At 46.9% G+C, this 12,507-nt stretch overlaps 1 protein-coding gene across 3 annotated transcripts in view; it reads right to left on the reverse strand.

Annotated features, from left to right (window-relative positions):
• The window catches only part of erc2 (ELKS/RAB6-interacting/CAST family member 2), a 49,245-nt gene extending 37,128 nt beyond the window's left edge, over positions 1-12,117 (reverse strand). For 2 of the 3 annotated variants that reach the window (XM_053674141.1, XM_053674140.1), the window contains exons 1-2: positions 11,983-12,115; positions 4,033-4,735 (exon numbers count right to left, since the gene is read on the reverse strand). In XM_053674141.1, coding sequence (XP_053530116.1) covers positions 4,033-4,650 — 618 coding nt within the window. In that variant the 5' untranslated portion in view covers positions 4,651-4,735; positions 11,983-12,115. Of the gene's footprint in view, positions 1-4,032; positions 4,736-11,982 lie in introns of all 3 variants that reach the window. The other variant, XM_053674139.1, reaches the window with a different exon arrangement.
• Positions 12,118-12,507: the final 390 nt, after the last annotated feature.

Here is a 12,507-nt window from a genome sequence, read left to right on the forward strand (position 1 = left end):
AACACGTCCTTTGAGCCCGGATCAGAAGGCCAGAGACGACGTGGTGCTGCTGGTAAATGTGGCATAGAGCAATGACGTGAACACGCTTCGTACTGTCTAACTGTCTAAATGTCACACACACGGACACACACAAAGACAGACAGGTCCTTATTTAACGAGCACTATGGTGACAGCATCCTATTTTAACCTTGAGAGCTGAGAGCTAAATTACCCCCCCCCTCCCCCTCCCCCTCCCCGTCTGCTGCTTTCGCTCTCTCGTTCATCTTTATTCTTTTCATCCTTTCCCTCGTCCTCTCATTCACACTCTTTCGTTCTCTGTCGCCTTACCCCTCCTACTCTTTATTTCGTCTTTTCACTTCATCACTCCCTCTTCCGCTTCCGCACTTTACGAAAGATCATCCTTTCTCTTTCCATTTCCTTCTCTTTCTCTCTCCCTCTCTCGGATTCTCCATCGCTCAGCTTTATGTCACCAGGGACAGACAGACAGACAGACAGATAGAGAGACGCCGTGAAGGAGATTTTACTCTCTGAACATGCTCAGTCATTACAGAGCTCATAATTACTCAGACAGAGAGAGAGAGAGAGAGAGAGAGAGAGAGAGAGAGAGAGAGAGAGAGAGAGAGAGAGAATAAATTAAGAAGAAAAGAAGGAGAGAGAATAAAGGAAAGAGAATTACAAAGAGAGGAGATGAAATAGAATAAGGACAAGATAGATAGGACAAGAAGGAGAGAAAAAAGAGAAAGAGAAGCAGAAAGAGAGAGAGGAAAAGGGGTAAAAAGAAAGATGAAAGGGGAAGAGAAAGAAAGAATTACATAAGAGAAAGAGAGTTAGAAGGTCTGAGGGGAAAAAAAGAGAAACAAAAAAGAGAGGGGATGCAGATAACACAGAGAGAGAGAGAGAGAGAGAGAGAGAGAGAGAGAGAGAGAGAGAGAGAGAATAAATTAAGAAGAAAAGAAGGAGAGAGAATAAAGGAAAGAGAATTACAAAGAGAGGAGATGAAATAGAATAAGGACAAGATAGATAGGACAAGAAGGAGAGAAAAAAGAGAAAGAGAAGCAGAAAGAGAGAGAGGAAAAGGGGTAAAAAGAAAGATGAAAGGGGAAGAGAAAGAAAGAATTACATAAGAGAAAGAGAGTTAGAAGGTCTGAGGGGAAAAAAAGAGAAACAAAAAAGAGAGGGGATGCAGATAACACAGAGAGAGAGAGAGAGAGAGAGAGAGAGAGAGAGAGAGAGAGAGAGAGAGAGAGAGAGATGTAAACAAAGAAAAAATAAAACAAGAGGAAGAAAGAAGAAGAGAAAGAGAGGAGATGTAGACAAGATTAGAAACAGAGAGAAAAAGAGAGAAAGAGATAAAGACACGAGAGAGAGATAGAAATAGAAAGGGACAGAAATAGAGAGATAGAGAGGAGGAATAAGAGCGAGCCAGACGGGTGAGAGAGTCTTTCAGACTGCACCGCTGTGTCCTTGACATTCTACCAGTCATCCGTTTTACACACACACACACACACACACTCACACACACACACTCACACACACACACTCACACACACACACACAATGAGAGAGAGAGAGTGGAAAAGGACAATGTGGCCATCTGACTCGCTCTACATCACACAGCCTAATGCTCCCCGTCGCTCAGTAAGAATCATTCCTGTGTCTAAAAGCAGCTCTGTGTGAGCAAATGATGGATCAGAGTGTGTGTGTGTGTGTGTGTGTGTGTGTGTGTGTGTGTGTGTGTGTGTGTGTGTTAGCCGAGGTTAATTATAGCATCTCATTTAGCCTCGGTGTCTGCGGAGTCAAGCGGAGAACTGCGGCTCATTAACCATCGTCATGGAAATGTGAATATGAAAGTTGTGGGTGCTGAGCCTCAGGGCTCGCTGCTGAGACCTCACAGAGTCACACCATGGAGTGGAGATGGTTAAGACCTCGCCCTGTGAGCTGCAAAAATCCAACTAATTATTTTAAGATCTATTTTCTAGAGAACTGTGAAGTTCCCCACGCCGAATGCAGCTACACAGACGCGTGAATATATCCACCGATCAGCCATAACTTTAACATGTTGATTACCTCGTTACACTGGCACCGGTCCAGGGGGGATATATTTATTAGGCAGGAAGTGAACAGTCAGTTCTCGAAGTTGACCTGTTGGAAGCAGGAAAAACGGGCAAGCGTAAAGATCTGAGCGACTTTGATTTGGGTCAGATTGTGACGGCTAGACGACCGGGTCAGAGCTTCTCCAAAACGGCAGGTCTTGTGTAGGGTGTTCCGGATACGCAGTGGTTAGTACCTAACAAAGGTGGTGCAAGGAAGGACGACCGGTGAACCGGCGACAAGGTCATGGACGACAAGGCTCATTGATGCGCCTGGTCCGATCCCTCAGAAGAGCTACTGTAGCCCAAATTTCTGAAAAAGTTGATGCAGGTTCTAAGTGAAAGGAGCCAGAACACACAGTGCATCACAGCTTGCTGCATATGGAGCCGTGTAGCTGTGCAGAGCGGTGAGAGTGCACATGCTGACCCCTGTACACCACCAAAAGCTCCTACACTGGCAACGTGAGCATTAGAACTGGACCATGGAGCGATGGACGAAGGTGGCCTGGTCTGATGAATCAGGTTTTCTTTCACATCATGTGGAGGCCAGGTGTGTGTGTGTGTCGCTTACCTGGGGAAGAGACGGTACCAGGATGCACTATGGGAAGAAGGCGAGCTGGCGGAGGAAGTGTGATGCTCTGGGCAATGTTCAATGGCATTCATGTGGATGTTACTTTGACATGTAAAACCTACCTAAACACTGTTACAGGTCAAGTACACCCCTTCATGGTAACGGTGTTCCCTAATGACCGTGGCCTTTCAGCAGGATAATGCTCGCTGCTGCACTGCAAAAACGGTTCAGGAACGGTTTGAGGAACATGACAAAAGTGTTCAAGTTATCGACTCGGCCTCCAAATTCCCCAGATCTCAATCCGATCGAGTGTCTGTGGGATGCACTGGACAAACGAGTCCAATCCATGGAGGCCCGACCTTGCAACTTACAGGACTCTGCTGCTAACGTCTTGGTGCCAGATACCACAGCACACCTTCAGAGGTCTTGTAGAGTCCATGCCTCGACGCCTCAGAGCTGTTTTGGTGGCACAAGGGGAGGGGGACCTACACAATATTAGACAGGGGGTTTTAAATGCTATGGCTGATCAGTGTGTGTATCTAACGGTAACAAGGGGTTACTAGGGGTAACACAATCCTTCAGTACTGCTAACTACTGGGGTTCTCTCATACAGTGTAGCAAGTAATAATCTGGAAAGACCTTTGTAATATCACAGTCTAAAACTGGATTTAAAGAGAAGCGAATCAGTCAATGAATCACATGTAAATGAATCATACGTAAATGAATCACATGCAAATGTATCACTTGAATATGAATCACATGAAAATGAATCTCATGAAAATGAATCACATTAAATGCTATGGCTGATCAGTGTGTGTATCTAAAGGTAACAAGGGGTCACTAGGGGTAACACAATCCTACAGTACTGCTAGCTAAAATGCTAATTAATTATACTAGAAGGGAAAAAGTCAAATATTTATATCATGGTAATCGAGAATAAAATAAGCAACTGATGTGGAAAATATCTGATCTCACTGAGGTCTTTCAAAATGAAAATACACTTGGAGCAAGAAGAGAAATGGATCATCTGCTTTAAGACTGGTGGGAAATATTCACAGTAACATCACGGCCGATGTGTTGCATCACACCGCATCTAACCAGACAAACCGATATGTTAGAGTTTAGTGTGAATACGGACTGTTAGTCAGAGTCTCTTTCCAAAAATTTCATTAAATACCCAAAACCACAAGAACATAATGCAGGCATGTGTGTGTGTGTGTGTGTGTGTGTGTGTGTGTGTGTGTGAAGATGAAGATCAGATGAAAAGCAGAGTCGGCATCACAAGGCAGAGAGAGAACAGCAAACATGCCATGGAGCCGATCGATTCCAATAAAGCACTCTAAGTTTTGAACACACCCAAACGCCGCTGACCTGATTCTCCTCGTGCGTCACCCTCATCTGCTCCTTCAGGACAGAGGTGCGCGCCGCCTCCTCCTTCCTCATTCCGCGCTCCTTCTTCAGCTCAGGGCTCCAGAAGCTCTTGATGCTGTTTGCCGAGGAGCCCAGCTTGCTTTCCTTGAGCTCCAGCTCTCGGCGCAGGATCTCGTTCTCGCGCTGCATGTCCCGGAGCTGTGCCTGAAGCGCCCCCTGCTGGTGATGCTGCAGGGCCAGCGAGCCCAGCGAGCCCAGTTCGCCGTAAGAGAGGAGGTCGGCGTGCGGTCCCAGGCCCACAGATGCGATATTAGGACTGCTACCCATGGCTGTCACGCGTCCACCGTAGACCGCCCGGCTGGCGCCGCGTCCCAGCGTCATGGTGCCTCTCGGATAGGTGGCGGTGGAGCCAACGACCTCGTGCTCACTCAGATACATGGGGCCTGACGTAGCATAAGCGGCGTTTAGAGACTGGATGTTCTCCATGGACAGAGTCTTGGCACTCGAGCTGGTCCCGGTCACCCTGCGGTGTCCCAGACGGGGCGATCGGGGCAGGCGAGGAGAACGAGCTGGGCTGCCCTCAATATGGCTGACGCCTCGTGCCGCACCGCTGTACATCTTCTGGAATTGTGGGGAAGATCAGGGGCCGTGGCCAGATGAGAGTCTCCGCCCCTTTGCAACTGGTACGGCGTCTTATTGCATCCTGAGGAAACAGAAAAACAGGCCGGAGTTATTTAGGGAAAGACAGACTTCTGACTTGTTGGTACTTTTACAGGAAGAGGGAATTTACCTGCCACTGCCAGACCATGTTTACTAACCGCTTATTTTCTCAAATTCTGGAATAACTTTCACACATGCTGCTGCGAAAGTTCCACTGACTTTATCTTGCTCAGAAAAGCCTAGAAAGCTAGTTAATGACTAACGACTAGCTAACGGCCTGATGTAACGACGACTCAGACTCTCAGTCAGAGAGGCACATGGCCCTGAGGTGTGACAAATCACGACAGTGGAGAGGAAATCGTGTGGATAAAATGAACAAATGCACGTTAACTAACACACACACACACACACACACACACACACACACACACACACACACTCAGTGTCTTGGATGTGGTCACATTTCATGTGGAGAAAGAATGAGTCACAAGCACCAGGCTTTGTCACCTTTGGCAAGGAGATTTACACACACACACACACACACACACACACACACACACACACACATACATATATACACGTATATACATATACAAACATATAAACACACATACACACACACAAAGAAGACTCTGAGGTCTCCGTGTTACACTTTGCAATCCTGTCACCTCTTGATCCATGTGAGAGATAAAACACTCTTGTGTGTGTGTGTGTGTGTGTGTGTGTGTGTGTGTGTAGGTGAGTGTTTAGTGTGTTAAAACCACAAGCTGCCGGTGATGATAACAGCGGTGATGACGCCGCTGCTATGGAGAGGATTGCCATGGCAACTGTGGAAAGAAAAGTACAAGTTATTTCACCCCTATGTCCTGTGACCAAAGGCCTGTGTGTGTATGTGTGTGTGTGTGTGTGTGTGTGTGTGTGTGTGTGTGTGTGTGTTTTGAGGAGAGAGAAGTATATGTTTACGTTGCAGTGCTACAGATGGTCAGGTCATCTGGGCTACATGGACATCCAAAAGACAGCGAGGACACATCCTGGACCCCCTCACTTCTGTGACTGTATGTGTGTGTGTATGTGTGTGTGTGTGTGTGTGTGTGTGTGTGTGTGTGTGTGTGTGTGTGTGTGAGAGACACAGAGAGTCCGGAACTCTCTCTCTCTCTCTACTGCTGTGAGCTGTATCTAACGCACAGTGAATATGAATATGAACGCTAGCTTGGCTGCGAGTTCCGTTCCCAGGACTGATGGAGACCCTGAAGCGGTGACGTTAAGGGTTAACTCATTTCCCCGAACCCCGGCGCAGGCGATCAGGCACGGCTCTGTCTGGTGTTCCAGGCTTTGTTTTGTCTTTTTCAGGGAGCTGTGAGGCTAGTCCTCTGCTACACGGCTCTGTGATTAGCTTTTTACTCTGCTTCATTTCTGAAAGGTGTTTTTCACTCGGCCCACGGGCCTGAGTCCAGACCGGAGATCGATTGTAGGCTCGTTCAGAGGAGCGCGTGTAAGCTTTATCACCGCAACACAAAGGCAAGCCCGATGGAGTAACCACAATCCCGAGCAATTTTATAACACGACTCATTTCTAACTGAGATTCATTTACATGGAAACATGAAAGCAAAATTCTCAAAGCCGATGTAATATTATATAATGAACTTGCCATAAAAGGAAGTAATGTGACATATACCACAACCACTTTATTCAGTATCTGGACCAGAGATCGGTCCCACTGGATCGGTCCCACTGGATCGGTCCCACTGGATCGGTCCCACTGGACCTTACACAGGTTCATTAATCCTTGAAATAATGTACTGAAATTTTCTGGAAAATAACGCCAAGTTACTTTAGATAAAAGCTCCTGCTCAATCAATAAACGTAAACCTCAGTCTCTCCAAGTCTGAATAAATGTGAAAATGATCGATTTTGCTTAACACTGACTGACAGACTCAGAGGACACGCCTCCCTTGTTGGGACTGACAGACACAGAGGACACACCTCCTTTATTGGGACTGACAGACACAGAGGACACACCTCCTTTATTGGGAGTGACAGACACAGAGGACACACCTCCCTTATTGGTACTGACAGACACAGAGGACACGCCTCCCTTATTAGGACTGACACATGACACATTGGGACACATCTCCTTTATTGGGACTGACAGACACAGAGGACACACCTCCCTTATTGGGACTGACAGACACAGAGGACACGCCTCCCTTATTGGGACTGACAGACACAGAGGACACGCCTCCCTTATTCCGACTGACAGACACAGAGGACACACCTCCCTTATTGGGACTGACAGACACAGGGGACAAGCTTCCCTTATTGGGACTGACACATGCCTCCCTTATTGGGACTGACAGACAGAGGACACGCCTCCTTTACTGGGACTGACAGACACAGAGTACACGCCTCCCTTATTGGGACTGACAGACACAGAGGACACACCTCCTTTATTGGGACTGACAGACACAGAGGACACACCTCCTTTATTGGGACTGACAGACACAGAGGACACACCTCCCTTATTGGTACTGACAGACACAGAGGACACGCCTCCCTTATTGGGACTGACAGACACAGAGGACACGCCTCCCTTATTGGGACTGACAGACAAAAAGGACACGCCTCCCTTATTGGTACTGACAGACACAGAGGACACACCTCCTTTATTGGGAGTGACAGACACAGAGGACACACCTCCCTTATTGGGACTGACAGACACAGAGGACACACCTCCCTTATTGGGACTGACAGACACAGAGGACACGCCTCCCTTATTCCGACTGACAGACACAGAGGACACACCTCCCTTATTCCGACTGACAGACACAGAGGACACACCTCCTTTATTGGGACTGACAGACTCAGAGGACACACCTCCCTTATTGGGACTGACAGACACAGAGGACATGCTTCCTTTATTGGGACTGACAGACACAGAGGACACGCCTCCCTTATTGGTACTGACAGACACAGAGGACACGCCTCCCTTATTGGTACTGACAGACACAGAGGACACACCTCCTTTATTGGGACTGACAGACACAGAGGACACACCTCCCTTATTGGGACTGACAGACACAGAGGACACGCCTCCCTTATTGGTACTGACAGACACAGAGGACACGCCTCCCTTATTGGTACTGACAGACACAGAGGACACACCTCCTTTATTGGGACTGACAGACACAGAGGACATGCTTCCTTTATTGGGACTGACAGACACAGAGGACACGCCTCCCTTATTGGGACTGACAGACACAGAGGACACGCCTCCCTTATTCCGACTGACAGACACAGAGGACATGCTTCCTTTATTGGGACTGACAGACACAGAGGACACGCCTCCCTTATTCCGACTGACAGACACAGAGGACATGCTTCCTTTATTGGGACTGACAGACACAGAGGACACGCCTCCCTTATTGGGACTGACAGACACAGAGGACACGCCTCCCTTATTGGGACTGACAGACACAGAGGACACGCCTCCCTTATTGGGACTGACAGACACAGAGGACACGCCTCCCTTATTGGGACTGACAGACACAGAGGACATGCTTCCCTTATTGGGACTGACACATGACACATTGGGACTGACTCCCTTATTGGGACTGACACATGCCTCCCTTATTGGGACTGACAGACATAGAGGACACGCCTCCTTTACTGGGACTGACAGACACAGAGTACACGCCTCCTTTATTGGGACCGACAGACATAAAGGACACGCCTCCCTTATTTCGACTGACACAGACAACACACCTCCCTTATTAGGACTGACACAGAGGACACGCCTCCTTTATGGGGACCGACAGACACAAAGGACACGCCTCCTTTATTGGGACTGACACACATGACACACCTCCCTTATTGGGACTGACACAGACGACACACCTCCATTATTGGGACTGACACAGAGGACACGCCTCCATCCTTGGGATTGACAGACAGAGATTAATACTTACATAATTAGTTGCCTCACTTCCAGGTTCAATCTGAAAAATCGGGACTCTCAAAACAGCTGCCAAAATTCCCGTAATCACGTAAATATCAGGTGAAGTTGAAACGCCAGCTAACAGTTCCACAAAGCACGGTACTGAATATATCGAGCTGATCAGCGATATACTGACAGGCTGAACGTTAATAGCTAGCTTGATAGTAACATAACTATTACAGTATATAATATATATAATTATTATATACGTTAACCCTTTCTCGCAGTACACCGGTATTCCATTCTGCCTGCGGAACGGAAATCAAGTCATCGGACATTTTCACTCAGTGTAAACAAATGCATTATTATATCACCACAAGTCTGTTATAAGATGAGTCGGACTCTGCTGGGTTTCTGTGTGTCGAGTATCGTGACTGGGTTTAGCTGCAGATGAGCACAGCGACGGGAAAGGGGAGGGGTGTGTGCCCCCTGCTGGCCAAACAATTCACACCTCTCCACAATAACGCTGCATATAACTGCCACAATAAAATTATAACATTTAAACCTAAAAAAAAAAAAAAAATGAAATACTTATTAAAAACTGCAGATTCTTAAAGCCAGGAGTGTCTATTTTCATATGAGCCATTAATCACTACTGTGGAGACATCACAAAACAGGCGGAAATTCCATATTTGGGCATTTTTTGCAGGAAATAAGCTAAAGTTAAACCGAGAGGCATCACTGCAGGATCTAAACGCCACTGAGAGAACGTAAACAGCTTAAATATCTACCTCAACACTGTAACCTCGGTGACGTCCTGCTGTGAAATTTACATTTCAATCATTTCCTTCCGCCCAATCAAATCCTTGCTGTTCACGCAGGCTCGATTTCCCCCTCAGCACAATGCTGCTTTTTAATACTGCTCCATAATATCCCAATAAAGTCATTCAAATCCAGCAGTTCAGAACGATTTCAGTTCAGCGCCGTTTTTAAATCCTCCGTCTCCGTCTTCTGGAGCTCACCTGCGGATCCCCACACGTAAATCCGTCTTTTATTATCGAGCAAACGTTCGTCTCCGTCCTAAACATCTCCGTCACTGCCCCACGGAGACCCTGCTCTTTATCGTCACCCCTCTCTCTGTCTATCTCTCTATCTGTCTCTCATCAGCTCTCGTCTCACTCTGCGACGCTCTGAAGTCGGGGGCGGACGTCCCCAGCTGCGCTCGCCAAAGCAAAGAGAGAGGTAAATTACCCACAATTCATGTGGCCCTGAGACAGGAATAGATGGAGATATCATTTAGGTCAGGTTTACTCCTGAAAGACATCCCCTTTATATTTGGGACATTATGCTCCGTGCCATGAAGAAGAGAAGCTTATAGCTAACAGATTAGTGTCGTGGAAACCGTACGGCTAACGATTTATTCACTTTGCACCACAGACTTTACAGTATTATCATGATTCACGTCTCTTTCGGCTTCAAATGACTATGCTGACTAACACAATACACAGTCAAACTGATTATCAGCAGGTTTTAGGGGCTTGGTGTCAGGTTTCCGAGCGCCGGTATAGGATCGTTGCTGTGGCTATGTCTTGATTATTACATTCTTCTCATGTCAGCCTTAATTAAAACATTTCACACCGTCTACCCTACAAATACATCTTTACAGCAAAGGCTAAATCCAAACACAAATACAGGCCTAACTAAAACTGTTAGCTATGATCGTAGTCATGGTAACGTAGTACCGGCAGTACATGAAAGAAGAGCACTGAATTTAAAACCGCGGTTTAGTTTTTTAAAGGATGGACATTATGGGATTGTAGGCGTCAGGAAAAAAGAAATATATTTGCATGACTATTCATCTCTACAGGTTGACCACTCATGGGTGAGAGTTAAAGCAGACACTGGTTCAGGACAGGGTTGTCTAGAACCTGGCGTATTAGTTCAGTTCAACGCTAATAAACAACAGCAAGGATCGCACCAAACCACACGTCAGTTAACATCCTCACGTCACATTTCCAGCTTCGTTACGCGACGCTGTTAGTGACAAAATAATAAACCAATCAGTGCAGTCAATAAAATCTAAAATAATACATAGTGTATCTTTATTACACGGTTTAAACCATTTATCCTGGAACCGAGAGTGCGCAGCGCACAAGCTCGTGTCCATCAGCAGAAATTATTTCACAACGTAGGCTGTGTGTGTGTGTGTGTGTGTGTGTGTGTGTTTGAAACCAGCCTAGAGATGACACTTCCTGAAAGACTGTTCAACATTTATCCATTATGCATGACTGGTCCAATCTTCTGAACTCAAGTTCTATCTCTCTATCTCTCGATCCATCCATCTCTCTATCTATCTATATCTCTATCTAGCACAAAATCTCAGTCTTAAAGATTTCTTTGCACTCTAAATGCCGATCTAATGTAACAGCATTTATGCATATTTATGTATATGTATGTATATTTATGCAAATGAATCAGATTCTGTGCATTAAACAGCTCTCAGAAGCAAAGAACACAAACACGCTGTTTATACATGTACATAAGCCTATACAGAGACATCCGACACCACCGAGGGCCTTGGATCTCCATCAATGTCCATTTCCATTAATTGCAAACAGGAAACACACACACACACACACACACACACACACACACGAACGGAGCTCCCTTCCCCATCTAGAACACCATCCATACCCATCAGCCCCTGTCACTGTGACTGAATGAAGCTTTCGGCAGCTTTAAAGAACCCACGTGACGTCACGCGGCAATGAAATAATGTAAAGGGTCGTCGTTTAACTCCATTTCCGTTTCTATTCACAAGCTGTGTTTCTACAACCATCAAATAAAGATCACCTGATGCGGTGTACATACACACACACACACACACACACACACACACACACACACACACACACACGGCATGCACCTAATGCACAAAGATGTATATGCTGTATAGGGTGAATAAACGGAATACACACATGAGAGCGCGCGGATGTGGATTACAGACGGATAAAATCGCGCGAGCCTCAGACTGAAATATTCCGCACGGGTCACATAACCCTACATCCGGATCATGTAGAGCGGAAGCACCCGAAAGCGGTGATTTTCTGCAAATATATCATATTTAATAAATAAAAAAAATTATTACAAAAAACATAATCATCATCATCATCATCATCATCATCATCATGAACGTGTCGAATCGCGCGGACAATGCAGCCGTGACTGAGCACCACGGAGCTCGCGTGCAGCATCCGGGATGACCGCTCCGGCACGCGACCAGCTCGAGGAGGGAAGCGCGCGCATCGCGCATCAGGGACAAAGGACGGGGGATGAGAAATGATGTCCTGTTTTACCTGCTATAACACCGGCGGCTTCGTCTCCATCGGCGCGCGCTCATCTGTCAGCGTCGCCTCGCGTCTCCGTTCGCTACGGTCTCGCGCTGTCATTGGGCCGCGGGGACGCGCGCGCGTGTGCGTGCCTCAAGAAGGCGCGGGGGAGAGAGGGGGGGCGGTTCTCTTTCAACCGGGACCGCCTCTAACGGGAACGCCCCGCCCCAATATCACCTGAACGTACGCAATGCTAGATTCTGGGGGGGGGGGGGGTCGGGCGCGTGAATAAACTCCTGCGTGAGTGTGATGAGGCGGAGTCACTGTTATTATCTTCCTATTATTTATTCACAAAAAAGCGGAAACTCCTCTGTCCTGAAGATGTCTGAAAACTTCAAGTTACAGTGCTGACACTGGAGACTCCTTCCACACATGTTTCATAATGAACGTCTTCTCACAGATTATATCCAGACAACAATCCAGAATCACAGCTTTAACACACACACACACACACACACACACACAAACACAAACACTTTGCAATCACAGGGG

Source organism: Ictalurus punctatus, chromosome 21 (assembly GCF_001660625.3).
Source record: "Ictalurus punctatus breed USDA103 chromosome 21, Coco_2.0, whole genome shotgun sequence".
Taxonomy (NCBI): Eukaryota; Metazoa; Chordata; class Actinopteri; order Siluriformes; family Ictaluridae; genus Ictalurus; species Ictalurus punctatus.